This window comes from Narcine bancroftii, chromosome 2, assembly GCF_036971445.1.
Source record: "Narcine bancroftii isolate sNarBan1 chromosome 2, sNarBan1.hap1, whole genome shotgun sequence".
NCBI lineage: Eukaryota > Metazoa > Chordata > Chondrichthyes > Torpediniformes > Narcinidae > Narcine > Narcine bancroftii.
In genome coordinates, this window is record NC_091470.1 from 341,793,321 (window position 1) to 341,820,321 (window position 27,001).

Sequence of the window (27,001 nt, forward strand, 5' to 3'; positions counted from 1 at the left end):
ATGATTGGATGAACTTGTGTGAGAATAGTATGATTAAAATTGCAACTGTAAGGTATAGATTATAATTTTCTTCATCAGTTATATTTAACTCTGGAGAAATTAAGGAGATATAAGTTTATCTCTTCTGATTTATGTTTCAGATGTCATAAGGAAGTTGGTTCTTTTTTACATTCTACTTGGTTATGTGAGAGGGTGAATCCTTTTTGGGGTAGACTTAAGGAACTTTTAGAAGCTTGACCCTTTGGTGTTTTTATTGGGTTATATTAAGAAATTGAGCTTGGAGTTAAAATTAAATACATTTCAAATTGCTTTTTTGAGATTGGCTCTAGCTGTGGCTAGAAAATGTTTGGCAATTACTTGGAAAAATGAGACTCATTTGAGTATTCAGCGATGGCATTTGGAAATGAGATCTTGTATTCCGCTGGAAAAAATAACATATAATTTACATAATAATAATTTTTTTTTGTTAAAACCTGGAGCCCATATTTGGAATATATGGGGTTGAATTATTAATCTTTTTCCCACGCGTCGTATCGATGGTGTTGCTCCGAACCATGGCAAATAATTGAAGTGTTATGTTAATTGATCTCCTTTCTTTCCTTTGTTTCTTTTCTTCCTTTTCCTTTAGGGTAGTTTAGTGGGGGGTTGGGCGGGTTGGGAGGTTGCAAGGGGTAAAAATATCATGTAAATAAGATGTTTTATTTGTTTGTATCTTTACTGTATGATTTATCATGATTAATTAATAAAAGTTTCAAAAACAAAATCCAGGCTTATTATACAGTCTATGTTTGATCATAATATTTTGGACAGCCATCAATAAATCTGCCAATGAGCCACTATTAGAAATGAATCTACACCCTGAGCAATGACATTACTCATGAACATGACGATCGATTTTCACGGAGTTGTGTCTCTCAAGACCTTATCCTAAAAACTCATTTCTTGCCTTGAAGGCAGCGTGCTGCTCCATGTGCCGAAGAAGGTTCGGTTTTTGAGCGGCGGTGTAGTCACAAACTGTGCACTTAAACTGTTTACCTGTACACAAGAAAACAAGTGAGGTTGAAAAAAATATGGATAGTTACTATTTACTTAACAAAAATGACACTGAAGAATTTGATTATAATTGATAATCTTAATACTAAATTAAAAAAAATATATGTAGAATCAAAATTTTGAACCTTTAAAAAATGTTCTCATATCCAGCAATACAATGCAAGCAGGCCATAGACCGCTTGAATTTAACGTCATTAAGCATATCAGAGAAAGCAATCGCAATCTTCAGCATGGGCCAACAATATCCTGACAGGGCAGAACGTAGAGAATTTGGGGTGGGGGGTAATGGAGAAGAGAGAGTCAAACTTAAACATTAAAATTGTATCTCAATCATATCGAAGGTTTGGAACTAGATGCTCAGGTTCACCACTGGAATGGACAAGAGGCTGTGCAGAGGTTGCAGGAGCGCAGGGGACGAATGCGTGGACATTCAATGTCACTGATGGGACTCTCCTTTGCTTCTCTTTCTCCTATGGATGGCAGCGCCGGGCTAGTGCCACCTCTTTGGGTGCCTTGACCAGAAGCTCTGAGTGAACAACGAACCTGCTGAGAGCCATAATCACAAGCATTTAAATCACAAGGAGGAGGTACAACCTACGAAAATCCATCTCCCAGCTGGTGGAGATTCAGTACGAGAATGGAAACGGCGAAGGACACCAGACAGGGGCTAAATGACATAACCTCCTACAAAACAAAATACAGTGCAGTCGGAGGCAACAAAGCTTCATTCCCAGATTAACTCAATATCTTCTAAGCTCGATTTGACCACTAGAATAAGAATCAGCCACTGTGTACCCCTATGTCTCCTGATGATCCTCTACTGTCAGTATACGAGGATGACATGCAGACTGCCTTCAGGAGAGTGAATCCAACAAAAGCATCTGGTCTGGACTGAGAACCCAGCCGAGTAATGAAAACCCGTGCTGACCAACTTGCCAATGTATTCATGAATATCTTCAACATCTCACTCCAACAGGGCATGGTACCCATTTGTTTCAAACAGGCCTCAAGAAGATTGTGGTAACTTGCCTAAATGAGTACTGAACAGTGCCTCTCACATCCATATCGATGAAGTGTTTTGAGAGCATATCAAGTTTTGAAGCGTATCAACTCCTGTTTGAGTGGCGACATGGATAAGTTCTAATTTGCCTTCCTCAGCAACAGGTTGATGGCAGATGCCATTGGGTACGGCCAGGTTCATTGTCAGTGGTTCTGCACAAAGCCCTGGAACCCCTTGGCAGCCAAAATGCAAACATCAGAATGCTCTTTATTGACTACAGTTCAGCATTCAACACCACCATCCTCTCAAACTTGATCAACAAACTATGTGTCTTGGCCCTAATAGCTCACTGTAATTAAATCCTGGATTTCTTCACCTCCAGATCACAATCAATGGTAAGAACATCTCCTCCACAATCTCTATCAGTACCAGAGCACCACATGGCTCCATTCTTAGCCCTCTGCTCTAAGGTATGACCGTGTGGCTCGGCACGACGACAACACCATCTATAACTTTTCTGATGATATCACCATAGTGCGCTGTAGAAAAGGGGGTGATGAGGCAGGAGGGAGATTGAAAACTTGGGTGAATGGTGCACCAACAACAACTCCACACTAAATGTTACCCAAACCAAGAAACGAATTGCGGATTTTAGGAGGAGAAAACCAGAGGTGTATGATCCAGTGATCATTGGGGGAATCCGAAGTGGAGAGGGTGACCAAATTTATATTCCTGGGAATCACTATTTCAGAGGACCTTTCATGGACCCAAACATGAATTTCATCATGCAGAAAGCATGTCAGCGCTTCTACTTTCTCAGAAGTTTGCAGAGGTCTGGTATGACATCGAAAACCATGGCAACTTTCTACAGATATGTAGTGGAAAATGTGCTGACCGTCAGCATAACAGACTGGTATGGGAGGACCAATCCCTCTGAGTGGAAAACCCTGCAAAAAGTAGTGAACACAGCCCAGTACATTACAGGCAAAACTCTCCCCACCATTATAAAAATCTACATGGAACACTGTCATCGGAGAGCAGCAGCAATCATCAAAGATCCACATCACACAGCACATGCTCTGTTCTCACTGCTGCCATCAGGAAAGAGGTATAGGTGTCTCAAGACTCACACCACCAGGTTCAGGAAGAGTTTCTACCCCTGCACCATTAGACTCCTCAACAACAAACTCAATCAGAGGCTCATTTAGGACTCATACTTTGCTAATTACTTATTACTGAATATTTATACTTCTATAGTGGAGTGAGTTTGTATTTCTTTCTTTGTTTACATTTCTCTCTTTTGTATATGTATCTTTTCTTGAATGCAGTTTTTTTTGCACTACCAATAAACAGAAATTCTGTCTGGCTTGCAGGAAAAAGATTCTCAGGGTTATATGTAATGCCATGCATGTATTCTGATAATTAATCTGAACTTTGAAGCAAACTTTGAAGGGGTTGTGTGCACGGAAGAGGGGGTCAGGAAGCTCCAGTGTGATTTGGATAAATTGAGGGACTGGGCAGATACATGGCAAATGCACTACAATGTGGATAAATGTGAGGTTATCCACTTTGGTAATACAAACCGGAGGGCAGATTACTATTTGAATGGCAATAGATTAAGAGATGGGGAAGTGCAGAGAGACCTAGGGGTACTTGTACACCAGTCTCCGAAGGCGAGCATGCAGGTACAGCAGGCGGTTAAAAAGGCAAATGTATGTTGGCCTTCATATCAAGAGGGTTTGAGTATAGGAACAAGGATACCTTACTGCAGCTGTACAGGGCCTTGGTGAGACCCCACCTGGAGTATTGTGTGCAGTTTTGGTCACCTTATCTAAGGAAGGATGTTCTTACAATGGAGGGAGTGCAGAGGTGATTCACCAGGCTGATACCTGGAATGGCAGGAATGACTTATGAGGAAAGATTGCGCAAATTGGGATTGTACTCCCTGGAGTTTAGAAGATTGAGAGGGGATCTCATAGAGACATATAAAATTCTGGCAGGACTGGACAGAGTGGATGCAGATGGGATGTTTCCAATGATGGGAAAATCCAGAACCTGGGGCCATGGTTTGAGGATAATAGGCAAACCATTTAGGACCGAGATGAGGAGGAATTTCTTTACCCAGTGGGTGGTGAATCTGTGGAATTCATTGCCACAGAGGGCAGTAGAGGCAGGTTCATTAAATATATTTAAGAGGGAATTAGATATATTTCTTCAGTATAAGGGTATTAAAGGTTACGGAGAGAAGGCGGGGACGGGGTACTGAACTTTAAGATCAGCCATGATCTCGTTGAATGGCGGAGCAGGCTCGAAGGGTCAAATGACCTACTCCTGCTCCTATCTTCTATGTTTCTATGTAAAAGATAACAAATTTTGTGTATTTATGTACATGACAACATAGGAACTTTGCGCACTTTTAGAATTTAACAAAAAAATCTGGACACCGCAGGAAGCCAGAGAAGAGATTGCTAATGGCCTGATACAGATATTTGTACCATCATTAGCCACAAGTTAGGTGGCATAAGACTGGAGGATGGAGCAATGTTGTTCTTTTATTTCAGAAGGGGTCCAAGTAAAAACCCAAGGATTACAGACACCAATGGTGGATAAGTTGCTGGAGGGGATTCTGTGGGTGAAGAGCCTATACTGTGCTGTGTTCTATGTTCTATATTCCCATGTAACTTGGAGAGTTATTTGCACGTGGCATTTTAATTCAACCTGCAGCTCTTGCCTTGCATGACAGAAGAGTAAGCAAATATGGGAGGTACTTTCACATTGATCTTGGTGTGTTTTGTAAATGATATTCACATTAGCCACTCCACATTTGTATTGGAGGGAATGAAAGTTCAGGATGGTGGTGATTTGTCCCAGATGGCCATGAGGTCTTTATAATCTCGTGACCATCCTGTCCTTTCTTGATACATGTCGATCCTGTCTCTCAAAACGTATATACCACTAATGAAGGCCAACACACCATAATTACGTATCCAACATAAATCCCTCTGCCATTTCCACTATCTACTAAGTGATCCCACCACTAGACACATCATCCCCTCTCTTCTTTCTGCAGGGACTGTTCCTGCCATGACTCCTTCATCCACTCCTCCCTTCCCAACAATTGCCCCCTTGGTACCTACCCCTGCGACTGCAATAAATGCTACACTTATGCCCACACCTTCTCCTTCACCAGCATTTGGGACCCCAAACAGTCCTTCCAAGTGAAGCAACATTTTGCTTATGAATCTATAGGAGACATCTATTACATCCGGTGGTCTTGTTGTGGTTACCTCTAGATTGGAGAGACTGGGTGCAGACTGGGAGATCGCTTCATTAATCACCATTGTTCTGCCGCTGCATTTGAATTCCCGGCCCCATTGGCATGCCATCATATCTGTACATGGTCTCATGGACTGCCACACTGAGACCACCCGCAAATTGGAGGAAAAACTCTTCATATTCCGACTGGGCATCTTCAAACTAGATAACATTGACTTTTCCTGTTTCTGTTAGCACCCCACACAAACCCCACCCCCACCCCGCCCCGGTTCTGCCCTTCCTCCATCTCTATGTCTCCTTTCCTCTCTCTCTCTCTCTCTCTCTCACTCTTTCTCCCCTCCCCCCTTTCCCACTGTCTCCTTCAGCTCTGCATTCACAGAACCTCACCTGTCCCCAGTTAATTCTCACCTTTCCTCTCCTGTGCTCCTATCCTTGTCCTGCTGCCCATTGGCCTGTAATCCCCCTCCTGCCCCTTCTTCCATCCTCCCCAGCCTTTTATTCGGGCACCTGCCTGCTTGAAAACAGGCACAGGCCTGAAACATTGGTTATATATCTTTACCTCCTATGGGCACTGCATGACTTGCTGAGTTCTTCCAGCATTTTTGTGTTTTTACAACACACCACATGCCTTCATAACCACCCTATCAACTTGTGCAGCATTCTTGAGGGGTACTTGTTGAAAGCTTTTGGGTTTTCCTTAATCCTGCTTCCCAAGGTCTTCTCAATAACCCCTTCTAGCCATTCTAAATAATTTTTTAAGATCCCTCCTGGTTATCATATAATTCTCATGAATTATTCCTGACTGTTGCTTCTTAAATGTATGTATGCTTTCTTCTTCCTTCTGACCAGCTCCCTCACCTCGCTTGTCAACCCTGGCTCTTTTACCCTCCAACCTTTTCCCTGACTCATTGGGACAAACCTATCCTGAATCCCGCACATTCCTGCTGTGCATTTTCCTGAAGACATCTGTTCCCAATTTACTCTTCCATATTCCTGCCTAATCCATGATAATTAGTCCTTCCACAGTTTCCCATTTTCTCCACTCCTATCCTTGTCCATACCTACGCTAAAGCTCAGGGACCTGTGGTCACTGTTTCCGAAATGCTCACCCACCAAGAGGTGTGTGGTTCATTACCCACTTCTAGATCCAGTATGACTTCTCTTCTACTCGAGGTAGCCACATACTGTGTCAGGGATCCTTCTTAGATATGGACAGCACACTTAGTGTAGCGGTTCGCACAATGATATTACAGCGCCAGTGACCGGGACCGGGGTTTGAATCCCATGTTGATGTAAGGAGTTTGTACATTCTCCCCATGTCTGTGTGGTTTTCCCCAGAGGCTCCAATTTCCCCTCACCCTTCAAAACGTACCGGTGTGGGGGGGGGGGGGTGTAGGTTAATTGGGTTTTAATTGGGCGAGACATGAACTCATGGGCAGAAATGACCTGTACCGTACTGTATATCTAAATTTAAAATTTATATATTCCAACAAACTCTCCCTCATCTGACCTTTTGCATGAAGGAGGTGAGGAGGTGCCAGTTAATATAAGGGAAGTAGAAGTCTTCCATGACAACAACCCTGTTACTTGTGCACCTTTCCAAAATCTGCCTACTTATCTGCTCCTTATGAGGAGATATGAAGCAGACTGGGACTATATTCTCCAATGGTTAAAAGATTTTATGGGGAGATTTTATTAACTTGTTCTTAACAGGGCTTGGCAGACTGGATGCAGGGAGCAAAATTCCCTTCTTTGAAGACAAGGATCACAGAATCAGAGTAAGAAGGTGGTGAACCTATGGAATTCACTGATGAGGAAGCTCAACCATCAAGTTCATTCCTGATATTGATAGTATTCTTGATATTAAGAGAATCACTGAATAGCTCAGGAAAATGGTAGTGAGGTACATCAGCCATGATCTTGATGAATGAAGGAACATGTTCATAGGGTTGGATGCTTTTTAATTCCTGCCTCTATGTTCTTATGTTCTGCAAGTGCAGTAGGAATTAAGATTCATCTGCAGCTCCCTCAGTTGCAAATCTCAGGCTAAACAAAAATGTTTTCACCTAAATGAAAGAAGTCAGTGCCACTCATCCTCCAACCTCTCAGGTGACTGCAGGCTGTAAATACACTCCGGTCTTGCTGTACCATCAGGAATGAGGTATGGGCGCCAAAAGACCTGCACCACCAGGTTGAGGAACAGTTGTTACCCTTCCACCACCAGTCTTCTCATCAACAAACTCAGAGACTCATTTAAGGACACTTTTGCCCTTCGATTTTTTAAATCCTCTCTGTATGGTATAGTCAGTTTGTTTACATTTCATTACCTGTTTACATCTCAAGGTTGTATGAGATGTCATGTATGTACTCGGATAATAAATCTGAATATCTCTTTTACAGTATGCAATATTACTCAAAGCAACTCAAAAGTATCCTTGCATTTTGCACTGATGATCACAATCAGGGATAATATGGTCCACTGGATAATGTTACTCACCATCAGCAGTATGCAACAGCTTGTGACTCTTAAGGCTCCCTTTTGATTTGAACTTCTTTCCACATAAGTCACAGAGGTGGGTTTTCTCAGTGCTGTGCCGATTCATGTGGGCTCTCAAGTTGCTCTTACTACGTGTGGCATAGTCACAAACCGAACATTTGAAGGGCTTCAGCCCTGAAGGCGAAACAAATCGTAAGCAGTATTTAGTACACATCACTCACACACACACACACACACACACACACACACACACACACACACACACACACACACACACACACACACACATACACACACACACACTTCAAATTTACAACCGATTTGCTGTTGTCTTCATAGCACACAACAATGATACATTTATTTGTTTCAATTATATCACTGGTTCCACCTGCAGTTTGAAACTCTCCAAATCAGCACCGTTGGGACCTGCGATGGCGGACCACAGAAAATGCTCTAACATCATCTTACTCTGAGCAGAAGGACTTTATTTTTTAATTACAGGCACTATTGGGTCACGGAAGGGTTCCAAGAGCCGCCAGCAATGCAAAGTTTCTCTCAAGTCAGAAACACAAAAATTACGCTGCTGGGTTAATTTTATATTTTAGTTAGAATTACTTAATAGATCTGAATTACAGATTCAAAGCAACCCAGATGGGGTTTTCTGGACCAGGGAATCTCGGACTAGAGTTTCAACCTATATTTCAACAGACAACTGAAATCTGTAAGAAAAGCAAAAAAATAAATGCTGGAAATATGCAGTAGATCAGGCAGAATGCTACTGTTTCAGATTGATGACCTTTTATCTGAATGGGAAATAAGTTTACTTGAAACTGCAGAAGTGTGGAGAAGAAAGAAAGAACAAATAGAAACATTGGTGATAGATTGGAGAGCAAGAATCATAAAAAAAAAACCAATGTGGTCAAGTCAAAAGTCGTGTTTTTCTCATTCTAGGTCAAGCCCGTCTCCATGAGGCCAGCATTTATTGAGCATACATATTTGTCCTTGAGAAAATACTGGCGAGCTATTTTCTTGACCTCCCTATGAAGCTGATACTCTCATTATATGGTTGGGTAAGACACAAGAGTTTAAGGATTTACGCCCAGAAATGTTATTTTGAGTATGTAAGTAGATCTAAAATTCTGGAGCAATATAAAAGCACTGGACAGCCTTTTATATCAGAGCAAAGAGAGTTAGTAAAATTATCATTCATTTAGGAGCATAAAAAAGTGAAGAACTACTATTATCACCCAGGAAATTAAGGATAAGAGATGCATTTAAAATGAGTGGCAAAGTTCTAGGAATGATTTGAAGATTTTTTTTATAATTAACTTTTTATTATCAGTAATACTATTGTGGACATTTTCTGCAGGAATCTGTTTCTCAAGTATTTTCCAGTCCTCCAACCTGCACCACTGATCAAATACTGGATTCCCTACCAATCGCTAAAATGCAGCACTATTTGCCCACCAACAACTTCACAGGTAAACCAGAGAAACTACAGTATGTTTCCGATTATCCGAAAACCACTTAACCAAAATTCTCAGTTACCTAAAATATTTTTGCTGGCAACATGACGTCACAAGTTGAAAAACAATTTACCCAACATGGTCCTGTGGGGTTCTGACGCACTGTTAGCGCCAGTTTGGTAACATCAGTGAGTGACTGGATGAAGTCAGCGGGTCAGGGAGATTGTCCTCATTTCAGGTAACTCCCTCCTTTTCTTCTTTACCCTCCACTGCATTTGCTTCACCGTTGTCGCCAGAGTCGATGTCAGGACAAATCTAATCGGGGGAGCCTTAGGGGAACAATGGTGGGGGGGAAATGATTTTTTTTGGTGGCGTCGGAGCGGGAGGGCTGGTGGTGGCAGCAGGAATGGGGACTTCAGGCTCCCGGGCAGGTTTGGCAACGGCAATGGGGAGGTTTATAAGATCGGAGCACGGACTTCGGGCTCCTGGGCACATTCAGCAACAGTGGTGGGGAGTTGTCGGGGATCGGGGCAGGGACCTTGCGCTCCTGAGCATTTTCGGCAACAGCGGTGGGGAGGTATCAGGGATCGGGTGGGGACCTTGGGCTCCTGGGCATGTTCAGTGACAAGGGTGGGGAGGTGTCTGGGATGGCCGATACAAGTAGTCTTCTCATGCTGCTGGGCAGCTTAAAGCTATTTCTGTTATCTGAAAATGCAATTAACTGATACACATCTGGTCCCGAGAGTTTAAGATAATCACAAACGTACTGTACCAGTACAAAAATTGAAACATTGCCAAGGTTTTTCATATCTTGAGATGAAATTACTAAAAGAGTGCACACAAGTAGGGGATAGGAGTTGGAGGTAAGAGGTGGAAACATCTAAATTAAAATGTAGCTATCTATGCTCAGGTGTATTCATACCTTCATGGGCCCAGATATGGCGTTGCAGGTCAGTGCCGTTCTTCCGAAAGTAGCAGTCACAGTAAGGACACTTCACTGCTCGCTTTCCAATCAATCCTTTAAGCTGTACGCGTTTCCCAAGAATTTCAGAGATGGTGCTCATGGGGACTTCTGCAAATAGAAGTTGAGAAGATTTAAATCAGAATCATTTTGTTACTTATTGGTCACCAGCGATAGCTGTTCAAATGAAAGCGTGAGACCTGGAGCAGATATGTAGGAAACTGCTAGAGTCAATTGAAGAGTTACAGGGCATCGATGGTGAATGTTTTCTCTCAATTATATTTTCGCCAGCAGGAATCAGCGTCAATTGAGGTAGTTATCAAATGACAAACTTCAAAAGTGTATTTTAACATTAATAAATGATGTCGAAAGTGTTGGTAAATATACTTGGAACTAAAGCATACCAGAAAGATCAGCTTTAATTGATACATGTCTTTGTATTCCATTTTCTAATATTGATTCAATAACAAATTTTCTTCCCCTTTAAGGATGATTGTATTTTAAATGATCAGAACTCTTGAATTGTACATTATAACAGGAAATTCAACTGCAGTTAATATTTTTGCACTGCAGTGCTAGATGTCTCAGTCCTGATGAATGGAAACACGATGGTACTACTACTTGAGGGGAAGAGTGATCAACAAGTGAGTCACGGGAGAAAATATTTGTGGTTGGGTTGGGGGAGATGGAGAAAGTTGGCAGGAATCATTGGTTTCATTACTGGGCCAGTGAAGGACAGTGGTAATGGTCAATAAGATCAATGACCTACTCTGTAACTGGTCAACTGTGGAAAGCCAACAGTACTTGTTTCTTTAAACCTGAAATTTAACTGCTTACTTCATGAAGGGATAGAATATAAAAACCAAAATAAGCTTTCAGACTTATTCCTCTCTTCAATAAAATCTTAGGTAATTCTCACATTATCCACTTTCCAATGCAATCTTGAGATCTCTTGATCAGCTTTAACTCCAAAAAACTCTCCACCTGAATTTTGAATACACTCAAGGTCTGATCATTTGCAGATTTCTATGGTTGATAACCATGAAGAAAGCAAGATTCCTTTATTGTCATTTAATAAATGCATTGCAATATTACATGGAATTTGCCTTCTTCTGCCATAAGGCAGATGGATTCGCCATAGACAGAAATTGCCTGAAGCGCCTCTTACAGTCAGAGAAAGAGAAGCAAGAGTCCCCTAATGTCTATGGATTTGCCTCGTGGTGTTGCAGTCTCACAGAGTCCAGCCCAAACCATCGACAACCCGAGCTCCAGATCCGGACCTCCAACACAATCAGAAAACCTTCAGCACCCTTGTTACCCTCTTGCATCCAAGTTCCGATACCCGGTACCCCTTCAGCCAATCTCGAGCCAGACTCCAGCAGTCTGCAGCCTAGTGTGATTTCTTTGATCACCAGCAGCCCACAGCCTGCATGAATTCCTCACCTCAAGTCGCCATTAACCTGCTGGCTCTGTGTCCTTTAGCCACAGAACCCCTCACTGGTCCACTGCCGTGGTCACCATCCCATGGGTTGTATCCTCTGGTTCTCCTTCACCAAACAAGGGGTGTTCTTCCTGTTCTCTGGTGCCATGCACCAATCTTATGCTTCCCCAGAGTCTGCAACCCCTCATAGTTGCTGCCAATAAATGTGCCGCCATGTTGGGTGCAGACCCCACGGTCGCAGGATTTTTAACTAAAACCACCGTCACCTCCATTGAGAAGCCTGAACGGAGCTGACAGCAGTTGGACTGAGATGTTGGACCCTGCAGGAGAGCTGCATCTCTACTCTCTGTGGGTCCTCAGAAGTCTGAGGAGAGTTGGCATATTGTTGAATATTCTATTGAACACCTACAGGTGCACCATTGATAGTATACCGACTTGTCACGGCTTGGTAACTAGAGTGCCTCCAGGAATGCAGACAGTGACAAACCTTGCCAGGTGTATCATGCACACTGACCTCCCATCTATTGAATACATTGATGTGAAATGTGGCCTCAAGAAGCAAAGCAGAATCAAAGCAGAATCCATCACCCTGGTCACAACCTCTTCTTGCCATCAACTCCATACAGAAGCCAAAAGTTCAGCACTTCCAGGTTCAAGAACAGTTTTTTAAAAAATCCAACATCTATCAGGCTCTTGGATGCTTAGTTCAGGATCAGCAAAAAATTCATTTGCATTCTTAAAATGCCACTTTTTTCTTTCACTTATTGTAACTATGAATATTTATCTATCCTTTAATATTTATCATCTCGTTTCCCTTCTTGACATATTGTGGTAACTTAATGTACTATTGTAGTTGGAGTATCTTATGTTCCTGTTTGGTATGTAACGTGTTATATTATTATGGTTATGGATAAATATGTCTTTAAAAGAGACAGATTGTGTGTGTGGGGGTGTGTTAGTATAGGTCACTTCACAAATAGAGTGACACTTCACAAAAGACATCTCATTTAAAATGCAAGAGCTTTGCTGAAGCTGGACATTGAGGCTCTGACTGATTTTGCAGAGACAATGAAACTGCTTTGGAAAGAACTTCAAAGGAGATGCAAATTGAAACAAAGTCCAAGCTCAAGCGCTGATAAGATCTTTCAAAGGTTGGGTCTGGAGCCTTGGGAGAGGGTTTGGTTGTTACAAGCAGAGAGAGGAAAGAATAACAGGATTCTTGAGAGAGAAAGGGAGAGAAGAGAAGAGAGAGAGAGAGAGAGAGAGAGAGAGAGAGAGAGAGAGAGGTCAGTTCTACAGTAGCAGTTGAGGCTCCAAAATGGCAAGCTGGCAGGCCTGTTGAAAAACCCCAGTTCTGAGTTCAGCCTTACAAGAGGAAATGGCCGGCTAGAGCGTTTCTCCTGAAATGAGAGGAACAAGAGGAACTCTGTGGTGACCTGGAAGACGAGGTTATCATTTGGAAAACCCACGATGGGGCAAGTTTCTTCGGCAAGACACAGGAGTGACTGATGGGAGGGAATCAGTTTGTGTGTGTCCGACGAGCAACAAATATCTCTCTGAAACCATCAAGAACCTTTCTGAGCGGTAACCATTTACCTTTAAGCACCAGAGCCTGGTGAAAATTCATAAACGTTAAATTTTGTGTTCAGTATAAGAATTACCTGATACCAATGAACTTGGAGAAGTGAGAAGTGAATGATTGGACTGTAAATCAAAGAACTTTCCTGAACATATACATATTACATACATGTGCACTTAGCATTAGAAGGGGTAAAGTTGGGTTAAGTTAATAGTAATAGGTTAAAGTTTGATCCTGTTTTATGTTTAAAGAAAATACAAACAACTTTTGTTTAAGGAACCTTTTGTCTTGGTGATTTTCTAATGTTGCTGGGTTTTGGAGTCCTCTGTACATCGTATTTATCTATGTGTCATTAAACTCTCATTTCTCATTATTCCAAAAATGTACAACTCTCTGAGTAAAGAAATTTATTTTCGTCTCAGTTCTGATAGTCTGATTTATCCTCAGACTCGATCGAGCCTTAGTTCCTCATTTCTTGCTGCCACCTTCAGGCAGAAGGTGCAGAAGCTTGAAGTCCAGCACTTCCAGGATCAAGGCAAGTTTTTCCACCCCAACCGCAATCAGGCTTTTTTGAAACTCCCTGAACTATCCTCATCTCAGCACCTCCCTAGCATACCAAGCATTTGTCTGCACAATTGTAAACATATCATGCTTTTTATTGCACTTAACTGCAACTGTGAATATTTATCTGTGGCCTACAGCCACAATTATTCCACAGCAGATGTAATCTCACTGGCTCTCCACTCAGCCCTGGATCACAAGGACAACAGCAACATGTACATCAGGATGCTTTTCAACGATTACAGTTCAGCTTTCAACATCATCACCCTCAATACCAGACAGCAAGCTTCAAAACCTGGGCCTTTGCACCTCCCTCTGCAACTGGATCCTGGACTTCCCCATTGGAAGTATCGATCTGTAACAACATCTCATCCTCACTGACAATCAACATAGGTGGACCTCAAGGATGCGTGCTCAGCCCACTACTCTACTCTCATTGGACCCATAACCATGTAGCTAAGCACAATTCAAATGCCATCTACAAATTACAGAATTACAGACGGCAATGAGGAAGTGTACAGGAGCAAGATAGATCAGCCAGTTGAGTGGTGTCACAACAACAACCTTGCATTAACATTAGCAAAATTAAGGAATTGATTTTGGACCTCAGGAAGGGAAATCAGGAGCATGAACCATCCTCATTGAGGGGTCGGCAGTAAAGAGGGTAAAGAACTTCAAATTCCTGGGTGTCAACATCTCTGAACATCTATCCTGGGCTATCATGTCAATCCATTAACGAAGAAGACTCACCAGCCGCTAAATTTAGTTAGAAGTTTAAGGAGATTTAGTAGGTCACCAAAGACTCTTGCAAATTCCTACTGATGTACCATGGAGAGCATTCTGACTGCTTGCATTACTGTCTGGTATGGAGGTGCCACTGCACAGGACAGAAAAAGGTTACAGAGGATTGTAAACTCAGCCAGTGCTATCATGGGTATTAGTTCTCACTCCTTGAAGGACTTCTTTAAGAGGCAGTATCTCAAGAAAGCAGCCTCTATCATCAAAGGCCCTCACCACCTAGACCATGCCCTCTTCTCACTGCTACCATCAGGAATACAGGAGTGCGAAGACACACACCCAGCAGTACAAAAAACAGCTTCTTCTCCTCCACTATCAGATTTCTGAATTAACCTCTTTTTCCACTAAATTATTTTTAAATATTTTATTTACGAAACTGTAATTCACAGCAATTTTGCACCTGTATTGCACAATACCGCTACTGCGAAACCACAAATTTCGTCACACGCTCATGACAATAAACCTGATTCTGATTATCTCTGATATTTATTATATTTTTTATTTATTTTTCAATCTTTTTTATTGGTTTTAACATACACAAATTACTTCGGTTCATAATGATAGAGTAAATTAAAATCAAATTACAAATATCAAATCTTAGTGACCAAAGTGCATATGAACCCATGTAATTAAAATGGAAAAAAGAGAAAGAAAGAAAAAAACAACATATATTGCTAAACTAAGAATCTAGCCCCACTCTATGAGAGCTGCTGGACAAGTTAAGGAGTTTGAGGAAAAAAATAATTAATCTTTAAATTTTGAAAGTAATTGAGAAAAGAACCCCAAAGGGAAAGAAAGTTGAGATCAATTGCAATAGTAGAACACCTAATTGTTTTCTAGATTCAGACATTCCATCATATCCGACAACCATTGAGTACGAGTGGGAGGGGCAGCATCTATCCATCTCAGCAAAATGGTCCTTCTAGCAATGAGGGAGACAAAAGCCACGATATGGGATTGAGATGAAATCAATGTTAAATCCATTGGCCTGCTCACTCCAAAAACAGCAAAGAAAGGACTAGGAATCAAGTCAGCATCTAGAGCTAACGATAAAGTGCGGAATACCCCTTGCCGGAAATTAAAGAGTGAAGGACATAACATTTTTTTTTCTGCAGTAGTGCAATTAGTGTTGTTTGTTATAGTATTTCATGGACCTACAGTATGTAGCTGCAGCATGCAAGAATTTTCGTGCATCTATACACTGTGCTCACGTACTCATTCCTTCATTAGTTCTAAGATCTCTCATAGAGGAAGAGCCTTTCAGCAGTTCAGCTTCCCACCCCCCCCCCCCCACCCCTGAATGTTGCACATCTTTTAAAGATTGATTCTTCAAAATTCAGTGTTCTAATGGATAAAAGCTCACATTGTAATCATAGGGATCCATCAACCATTTCTCACACCTCAGAAGCCTTCTCTTGGCAAAGACAAATACCACACTTACTCAGTGATTCAATAAGATTATGAATAATCTGATTGCAACTTTAGCTCCAGCTTCCAGTCACCTTTCATGTTCATACTGCTCAGGAATCTGTGCATCCTTCCAAAAAATATCCACAAAATTTGTTTACACAATTTTTACAAGGTCCAGAATCTCATAAGACAATACAATTAAAAAAAAATCACTAATTTGTGCATCAAATGATTAATCCCATACTCCTGAACAAAGGTCAATAGTTGTAGGCTAGTTGGAAGCTGCATCTCCTCATTCACCCATTAAAGGTATAATATATCCCCCAGATACATTCAGAGAGAAATTTTCACCTCATCATTATTTGACTGGATAATCCCTTACTTAAAACAGTTTTCTCGAAAATAAAAAAAAGTTTGACTGTTGCCAAACTTGTCCCGTGAGACTTTGTAATCCCTTCCATCTGTTCAAAAAGTAAATTATATCTGAGCTATAGCTTAACTCCATTTGTCCAAGTTTTAATAAAAATCTATCAATCCTGAATACTAAAGTTCCTGATTATCATTAAAATAAAATTTGTACTGGTACTTTAAAACTCTCCAGCAAAAATACAAGTTTTGTACACATTGCAAGATGACAATATAGATTATAAGACCACAGGATCTGCACATTTGGGAGTTCTATTCTGTTTTCCTTGGTATCTTATTGCTTACAAATCTCATACTCTTATAAAAACCTTCAACTATTCTAACACAGTTTTACCTGCAAACATCTACAAATCGCATTTGAAATGGAATACTTTCCAGTTGTCTGAATGACTGCATCAGCATTCAAGAAAGTCAAAGATCAGTTAGCACTCGTGGTTGAGGTAACAGTCATTTAGTCTCCACATCCAGTGCCATCTCAAAATACACTACAGACATTCACTCAGCCTATTTTATAGCATCTCTTTATTGAATATTTAATTTTTGGGTTTTTTCCATAAATATACATATCAAAATTTTCCATTTTCAAGATATATATAACTTTTTCTTACAAAACAAAACACAACAGATCCCCACTCCCTTCAGAGTATAAATCCATACACCATCAGAGCTTACAGTTGGGTTAAAAAAGAAAGTCTTCATTGGGGAGGTCACTTATATTTTTATAATAGTAGCACCTTTTTTTAATTCACCTTTTTTCATTATTATATTTATAGTTACGATTGGGCCCCTATATGATCCAAATATGGTTGCTATATTTTTATAAATATGTCATATTTGTTAGTTAGATTATATGTGATTTTTTTTCCCCCAGGTACACAACTGTTCATCTCTGTCTTCCATTGTTCTATCTCTAGAGGGGAGTCGGATATCCAAGTAATCGCAATACATTTCTTAGCCACAGTTAAGGCTATTTTAACAAATGAAATTTGGAATTTAGTTGTTTTATAAAAAATTATTTCCTTAAAATCACCCAAAAGATAAAGCTCTGGGTCATCTGCGAAGGCCATCCCTGTTATCCTTATTAGTATTTCAGTAACATTTTTCCAAAAAAGGTCTCACCTTCACATGCTTGAGAGAAAGACTCATTTGTTTTTTCCTTTATTTGCCCCTGTACTCCAAAGTTTTAAATTTGTAATCCAACAATTCACGTGTGATTAAAGTGCACATTCCAGATTTAATTCAAGGGTATTTGTGTACATTTTGGTTTGACCATGTAGAAATTGTAGCACTTTTTTTATATATAGACCCCTCATTTCAGGCACCATAATGTTTGGGAGAGAGCAATGGTATTTATATTAAAGAGTCACGTTTAGTACTTTGCTTGAAATCTGTGATTCATAGACATCACCAGCTGCTGGAGTATCTTTTCTGGTGATGCCCTGCCAGTCCTCTATTGCATCCATCTTCAGCTTCTGCTTGTTTCAGGGGCTTGACCCCTTAAGTTTTATCTTCACTATATCGAAGGCATGATCAATTGGATTTAGATTGGGTGACTGACTAGGCCATTAAGAATTTTCCAGTTTTAGCTTCAAAAAACTTGGTTGCTTTAGCAAAATGCTTGAAATCATTGTCTAAAAGAAAAAATAAACCCTAAAACTAATAACCTCTCATCAAGGTTACAGGAAAAATACAAAGGTGGATCAAGTCGCGACTTCCAGAGTACAGACGGACCAGCACCCATATTATCTAAAACTTCCAATTAGGATAGTATTCTATAAATGGGCCCCATACCTTTTCAAATTGAAACCTTTTATCTTTAATACTATACCTTATTTTCTCTAATCTTAAATATGACATTACATCCTGTAGTCACTGTGCATGAGTCGATGAGAGTTCATCTTTCCATTTCATTAAAACTGCTCGTCTGGCTATCAACGTGCTAAAGGCTAAAACTTTCTCTTGAGTTGCCGATAAAAGTTTATCTGGTTCATGTTAAAAAGCAAACAGGGCATGGATCTAACTTAATTTTAAAAATTGTTGACAAAGAATGAAAAATATTCTGCCAATATCTTCCTAATTTATGACATTCCCAAAACATATGAATCAGTGAGGCTTCTTCCTTTTCTTTTAGATAAGTTGATTATCCTGGATAATATCACTTTTTTTTCAATTTTATTAAGGTATCATGTAATTTGTTATAACAGTATTTAAGTGATTTATATAACCATTTTAATAGACAATTATATTTAATAATAAGTGATGGAATTTAACATTTGTTATACTGTGTGTTTAATTTTATGTAATGCATCTGTTATTATTTTGCCTTGCTTTATTAATATCTTGTATGTGGATTGTTATATTAAACTCAATTAAAATATTTCAAAAGAACATAGTCTTGCTACAGGATGAAGTACCATCCAACGAGATTGGAGGCATTTGCTCGAACCCAGGCAGATAAGATGTTTCTATGCACTTCAGAATTCATTTTTGCTACTGCCATCAGTAGTTACATCAACAATGAGGATAAGTTCTCCAGTACTGTCCCAGCCATATATGCCTAGGTTATAACACCCCACCACTATGTTTCACAGATGAGGTGGTATGCTTTGGACCTTGGACAGTTCCTCTATGTCTCCAGACTTTGCTCTTGCCATCATTCTGATACTGGTTAATCTTGGTCTCACCTGTCCACAAGACCTTTTTCCAGAATTCTGTAGGCTCTTTTAAACACTCCTTGGCAAGCTGTAATCTGGCCATCCCATTTCTGTGGCTAAATAGTGTTTGCATCTTGCAGTGTAGCTTCTGTATTTCTGTTCATGAAGTCTTCTGCTGACGATTGTCATTAGCCGCTTTCAGTTGCCTTCTCCGCCAAGAATGCGGATACAGCCCTGTGCAATGGTCTTTCAGGTGGCAACCCTGAAAGTGCTGCACTGTCCACCTGAAAGGGACAGCTGCAGAAGAGGCGCCTTGGAGCGTGGGACATCAGGGCAGGGGCGGCTGGCACAGGACGTCGGTGCAGGGGCGGCCGCGTGTGAGGGGGCTGTCAGGTGCGTGGAAGGGGCTGTCAGGCAGTGGCGGGGGGGCTATCAGGTGCAGGGATTTGGGTCACTGGCTGATTGTCATCAGCTCGCCCCCTAGGTGCCTCAGGGACTGCTCAGATGCGGAGATTATACCCCTCAGAGGAGGGTTGATGAGTACTCCTCCAAGCCACATCAGGCTCTTCAGGTGGCCTCCCGACAGCCGCATTCGGGTAGAATATGCGGCGTTACATCGGGGTATTCTGGCCACCCGAAAGAGGCTATTGACACGTCCACATCCGCCTCCTGACGAGTTTTTCTAATCTGTCAGACAGGCACTTGAGAATTTTTCTTCACTATGATGTGATTCTTCTGTCATCAGCAAAAACAATCTTCCTGGGCCTATCAGTCCCTTCACAATTACTGAGCTCACCAGTACACTCTTCCTTCTTAATGATGTTCCAAACAGTTGATTTTGGTCATCCAAAAGTTTGGGTGATTCCTCCTACTGTTTATGTGACGTCTAAAAGATAATAAATTCATGGTTTGCCATGAGGTGAAAATGTTGTGATAAGGGTAAAAATGTGTTTAAAAGAAATGTCCTTAAAAGGTGCTGATGTGTTCAAAAGGTGCCTAAAACAGTAAAAAACTGATAATATGTGAAAAAAGGTTAAAATGCCAAAATGTTTTTAATTCATTCATTTTATTTTGTTCTTTATTGGTAAGAGTGGAACCATAATAGTATTATAGTGCCCACATTACCCAGGGGGAATTGCGGTATGTCCCTCATTCGAGTAAACGCTCCCACTGAGGAAACACCATCCGATCACTTTTATGATTATTTCTCCCCATTTTCAGGGGCGTAACATTTTATTCTTGTTTTTCTGCCTCATAAAGGATTCTTTGACTTTCATTGGTACAATTCTGGTCCTCGTGTTGAAAAATGGCAACTATGTACTCCAAAGGTAATCAAAAGCTTAGAAGCAAGCCTAGTTTTCTTATACCTGCATCAATGAAGTAATTAAACACACCTGAGTATTCACAAAAACACCTGAGACTGCCCAAACATTATGGTGCCATGAAATGTATAGAAAGTGCCATAATTTCTATATGGGCAAACCAAAATGCATACAAATAAGCTTGAATAAAATTTGGATTGTGCACTTTAATCACATGTGAATTGTTTGATTACAAATTTAAAACAATAGAGCAGAGGGGCAAGTAAAGGAAAAAAATGTCTTCATCCCTAACATTATGGAGGGCACTGTAGGACATCTGCCATCGAAGAGGATTAAGAGAATTGCCATCATATGTTAGTTGCCTCCATGCACTGTTCAGTTGTACATCCTGACTAGGTTGGATATTGATGATCTTTCACTATTACTGGGTTCAAAGAAAACACAAGAGATTGTTGAAGCTGGAATTTGGAGCAAAGAAGAATAAATTGCCGGAGGATGGAATCACTCTGAAATGTCAACAATTTCTTCCTCAATCCCAGAGATGCTGCTTGGCACACAAGAGTTGTTACAGACTTTGATTAAGAAGCAGAATACTATCATTTTTGCACATCCCACCACTACTGCAGCAATTCAAAAAGGTCATTCATCTTTGCAATGACAATTAGAGGAAAGTAATAAACATTTGCCTTATTAATGATGATTGAAAAAGATAGCGCATATTCACCTGGCGGAGAATGCCCCACCAGAAGAGCTGATCAAGTGCTTCTTGAGGGATAATCCTCTGTTAAAATGTCGCATAGATACGGTATTCATGTTTGCAATAATTAAATCATTCACCAGCATCAGGTGACTTTCTTGACTGAATACAGCCCAAATCCATGTCACAGTTGGCCCAGATGAGAATTCTTTAATGATGAACCTATTTACCCAAATAATTTACATTATATCCTAATTTTACTTCACAAGACCTAGAACTGTTGTTAGGTTGCAATCAAAAGCAGCTCAGATTCTTTCCTTTTTTTTCACCTTGAGCTCCTTCAGTTAAACATGGTGCTCCAATCAATTGTGTCTCACATTGATTAATCCAAGACAATCTAGTTTATGGACCTTAAGAAAGGAAATGATGAATACAGTCCCCATGAAGAAATTGTTGGTTTTAATGAACAAGCTAATCAAGTAATAGAGTCATTCTGACGAACAGCATAGATACGGGTCCTTTAAACTCCCATATCCACAGCACAGAACTGCTCCGAAGGTTTCAATCACCTGGTCCTAATTCCGGCGGCTCCGTACAGTCTTTAATGGCCCATTAAAGGAGCCGACTGTGTTTGTAAAATCCTGCAACCTCAAGGACTGTGCCCAAGATGGCGGTGCCTATGCTCGATAGCAGCCATGAAGGATTGCAGTCTCCAGGTGAGCAGCAGTCTAGTGCAGGGCATCAGAAGCAGGTAGAAGTCCCCCCATTGAAAATCAGAACCAGAAAAGGTGAGCATACAGACGCTGACCATGGCAGCAGACCAGTGAGAGGCTTAGCCATTGAGGGATTTACACAGATTACGGGTGACTTACAGTTGAGGGACCTGCACAGCCTGTGGCCTGCTGGACATTAGCACAAGGGAACCAGATATGGGAACCAGAGGGTGCTGAGGGCAAGAAAGGATCCAGAATGGCCTTGGGCACTGAAGACCTCCTGATTGTTTCAGAGATTTGGATCTGGTTGCCAATGAATCAAACAGGAGTCTGTGTGGCTGCAGAGGCGGCAGGAGTGCTGGAGGAGAATCTATGGTCACTCAATTGTGCTGTTTCTTTTATTATAATAAAGAAGCTTGGATTCTTTTATACCAACTATACTTTATTAGCTACAGTACTCACAACCTTATGGAGGCATCCATTTTGAATCTGCTCGTAGCTGCAATAACTTGTCTCTGACTCCCTCTAGTGGTCAGGAGGATCACTATCATTACATCCCCTTTCCTTGAGATGTTTAATCTAACAACATAGCACACTAATACAGTATTCATTTCAATTTAAAGTTCAACACAAACATAAACACAAACATCAGCAGCACAAATATTTTAAGGGTGCAGTTCCTTTTCTTTTAGAGATTCAGTCTGTCGGGTGCTTTGATAATATATGTGGATCTTCTTAACATAGATGCTTGTGTTGGTTCTGCTGGTACACTACTGTCTAGCACTGGTGGTGTTTTCTCTGCTGCTGATCAGGCTGGATCTTCTGCATTTGTCTGTTCCTGAAGTGTTTCTTGCATTTTCAGCAGGCTCTTTTGATTCCTCCTCTGTATTTGACCATCCTCTGTTCTGACAGTGTAGGATCTTGGATTTACTTCTTCCAGAACAGTAGACTTTTTGTCCTAAGTGTTGGAACCTCTGAGTCTCACTGTGTCATGTTGTGCAAGTGCCCTAAGCTTCTTGATGACTTGTCATAGTTTGCCTTTTGACTCCATTGCAGATGCTTTTGTTTCTGTTCAACATCTTTCTTCTTGTTTGAGTCTACAGAGTAGGGAAATGTGGTGCATCATCTACATCGCATCAGAAGTTCAGCAGGTGCCGTGCCATGTTCAAGTGGTGAAGCTCTGTAACTCAATAGAGCTAGATACGGATCTGAGCCACCGTCTAGTGCTTTCAGCAGAACCTCCCTGCTCCTAAACTCAATCCCTCTTACAATGGCCAAAATTCCATTTGCCTTCTTGCTGCACCTGCAAACCAACCTTTTGTGATTCATGTACAAGCACGCCGAAGTCCTTCTGAATGGCAGCATGCTGCAATTGTTTTCCATTTAAATAATAATCTTTAGCATCTTTTCTCCTTACCCTGTGGCCTTTACAAATCTTTGTACCCCTGTTCTTCGATACACCCAGTGCATTCATTATATATTTGATATTGTAGAACTAAATAGGTTAAGACAAGACGATTTTTTATACTTAGCACTCTTTTTTTTGCACATACAGTGTTAAACAATTTATCAACTAGGCAAGTATTTAATTTAAAAAATTCAAAACCTTTTTAAAATCCTTCAAATTATAAACCATTGACCAAGCTTATTCTTCACTTGTAACAAGGCTAATTGATGATAAAGGTGTGATAGATAACTCACCTGGATGATATGTGGTGATGTGAGATTTGATCAGTCGATCATCAGTGAAGGATTTTTCACAGACAGGGCAATTATATGTTTTCTTATCCTGAGTGGAAGCATTGCAAAACAGAAGGGGAAAATTATCAAAATAAGCATGTTTTGTTTGACTTTTACTTTCATACATATCCATCTGCATGTAGGATGTTTGCCAGGAATTAAGCACTTTGCTTTTTATACACAAACATTGCATGGAATACAATGTACTGATTTCACATTTGAGCTCATTCTCCAGTCATTGTAGTGTTGGATTGTTGCATCCAATCACAAAACATGTTAGCGCAGATGTCCTGCATTTAAAATGATATTTTTGCGTGCAATTGCGTCATCAACATGCATGGTGCTTCTGTGTGCCATTTTATTGGAGGCTGAAGATCATGACCCATGTCACAGTTCAATGAGGAGCAAATCCTACAGCTAGTTAACACCATTAATTAATGAACATGCTGTCCAGATCATTCCCACATGTTGCGATATTATCTACAAACACCAGTAAAATAAAAAAAAACAGAAAAGCTTAATATGGATGTTACACCTTCAAGAACATATCACCAAGGTCACCATCTCCTTGAGTGAGCAGCAGCTAGAGACCTATCATGGCAAGGGAATCCATTAGGCTAGATCATTGATGGGCCTCATCAATTGATAGGCCTCCAATGTCATTTCAGGGGAACAGTTTGATCCTCTTCAGCAATTACGCCTACTTTCTTCACTCACATCAGCCTTAGTGTGAGTATACCATTGTTTTAATGGGGAAAACTCATCTCTCAGTTGATAGGGCAGGAATGACATGGCAGTTGAAAAAGCTGCCTGTGGTCAGGAAAACCCCAGTAGGGTTTTGCTAAAGGAATAGGCCATACACTCGTGGAAAGGGCATTCCTTGGATCAAAGCTTGGTCTGGCCATTCACTGCAACAGAACTTGCCCCCAGCTGTCTTGGACCTCACCATGCCACTGGATCCTGGAGGGGATGTCGACAGGGTAGGTCTGGTAGGTCAATATTAAGGAGAATGAGGTGTTCAAAGTCATGGGACTCATAAGTGTCAATAAATATTGAGTGTTTGATGCAATTTCGATGAGAATAAGAAATAGAAGTAGGCCACCTGGCCTATATGCTTCTCCGCCATTCAATAGGATCATGGTTGATCAAATCTATCTCAGATTGCTGGGACTATGACAGAGATTTCTCTGCATTTGTTAGCCAGCAAGCTGGAGAATACTTAACGTTTTTCTTTTATTTAATAAGGTCACATAACCACATGGTGCTGAGTCCTCTGGGAAATTACTGGAGAAAGTTTCAAGGGATGCCATTTACTAACATTTAAAAAGGCAGAGTCTGATCAAGGATAGTCAGCTTAGGCTTGTGTGGGGGAAATATTGCCGTACTAATTTGATTGATTTCTTTTTCTTCTGAGGAGGTAGCTAAGAAAATAAATGAAAGTAGGGCATAAAAAGTCTATATATGGACTAAGGCATTGGGCTAAATCCCACACTTTTAGCCATATGATTGGATGAATTGGTGGAAATTTTAAAAAAAATCCAAGATTTCAATTTAAAACTAGATTTCATGATAGTCAAACACCACAAAGAAACTACCGGATGAACTCAGCAGGTCAAGATGGTGGTAGGAACTGATGAGACCATGCTTCAAGACCAAACTCCTGGATTTGCATTCTCTTGCATCTTTAAAAACTTCAACCTTTATCCTCCATATTTTGACCTTGCCTAAATACAACAAGGTTTCAATTGTCCATCATCATTATTGAGCAGATTTGACATAAATAGAAAGTTCAGACAGGCTTTGCTCAAGATTGGGTGTAACTGGGCAGCAGGGGTTTCATGGACTGGAAGAGCCTTCTAGTGTGCTGTATCGTTAAAATTAAAAAGGTGCTGTCACTTTACACAGAGCTCTTCCATAACCTTTCATCCATTAATTATGTCTGTGTGAGCACAAATGCAAATGTGTTTAGGTTTAACATGGCCTTCTTAAAGTTTTTCAATTTAAAGCTCGCACTTAAGTTCAGATGAATCAGGCCCATTGTCTCATGTTCTAGTAAACTGGGATACACTGGAACTGTGCTGTACTAATGACTGGTCCCGCCTCCCAGCTTCACCCCCCTAGGGCCCGTAGATAACCCTAGTTTCCTGCCTAAACCCAGAACCCCTTCATGAACCCTACCTGGGTTGTAAGTTAATAAAAGCATTAGTTCTCCCTCCAGTCGAGTGTGAGGTTTCATCTACGCTACAATTTTATTAGTTTACAAACAAGGATGGAGGCTTTGCTCAAGTCCAGGATGCTGTTAATAGACCCCCAGTCCCCCGACGTGGCTGAGGAGTTCACATATTGGCTAGACTGCTTCTAGGCCTACATGAATGCGACCAGGGACATCTTCCACACAGATGAGCTCTGGAGGTCGGCACTCATCTCAAGGGTAGGGATGAAGGGGTATGCAGTTGTCCGAGATTGCCCGACATTCGATGACGGTGTCAAGGCGCTGAAGGCGGACTACATGAAGACCCTGAACGAGGTCTCAGCAAGGCACCGGCTCGCCCTATGCTGCCAACGGCCTGGAGAGTCAATTGATGACTACCTGCTGGATCTGCGGATGCTGGCTAAGAAGTGCAGGTATGAGGCCGCTTTGAGCCACGTCAGGGAAGATGAACAGATCCAGGACACCCTAGTGGCAGGGGTCCACTTGAGGTACGTGAGGCAGCGACTGCTCAAGTCGGGAAGGAAGGACCTCACTAGCCACATCGAGCTGGCCAAATCACTGGAACAGGCCAGTCTTGAGAATGACAACCTGGAGGCCAGCGAACTCGTGCTGTCGGGTGAGCACCTCCAAGGAATGGCTGCTCCCGCTACGGCAGCCACCCCTCTAACGGCTGCCACTTCCCAAACCCGAGAGTGCTTTTTCTGTGGCAAGGGACACACCCCCGTGCCCACTGCCTGGCCAAAGACTCAGCGTGCTCCATCCGTGGGAAGAAGGGACATTGGGCGCGGGTGTGTCGCACGAAGGGAGGTCTGGGGAAGTCCAGAGCCTGTCCCGCTCCTGGATCCCTGGATCCAATTCCAGCCCAAAGCCGTCTGCCCCGGACTCAACCAAGATCACCTGCTGTGCAACCCGCCATCTACGGAAACAGAGTAAAAGAGGCTTGGCGGCCATCTTGCAGCAGCCCGATTTTGAATTCAGCGCCTTCATCATCATCAGAAGGAGAAGGAGGGTGGCCATCTTGCCGTGCCACGAGGTCAGCGTTAGCTTACCTGTACTGGTCGACTCAGGAAGGAGCGGGCCACTCAAGGGAAGAACACGGTGTCTCCGGCAAACTGGCATTGCTGGTCCTCGACCAGAATAGACCTCACCAGCTCAGCAACTCGATGGTGACAGTGAAGGTAAATGGACATTCGAC

At 41.4% G+C, this 27,001-nt stretch overlaps 1 protein-coding gene across 3 annotated transcripts in view; it reads right to left on the reverse strand.

Annotated features, from left to right (window-relative positions):
* Positions 1-27,001, reverse strand: part of zfat (zinc finger and AT hook domain containing) — a 194,320-nt gene that overhangs the window by 41,628 nt on the left and 125,691 nt on the right. For all 3 annotated transcript variants that reach the window (XM_069922233.1, XM_069922232.1, XM_069922234.1), the window contains 4 exons: positions 23,556-23,643; positions 10,215-10,364; positions 7,827-8,000; positions 947-1,035 (listed from right to left, as the gene is read on the reverse strand). In XM_069922233.1, coding sequence (XP_069778334.1) covers positions 947-1,035; positions 7,827-8,000; positions 10,215-10,364; positions 23,556-23,643 — 501 coding nt within the window. The remainder of the gene's footprint in view (positions 1-946; positions 1,036-7,826; positions 8,001-10,214; positions 10,365-23,555; positions 23,644-27,001) is intronic.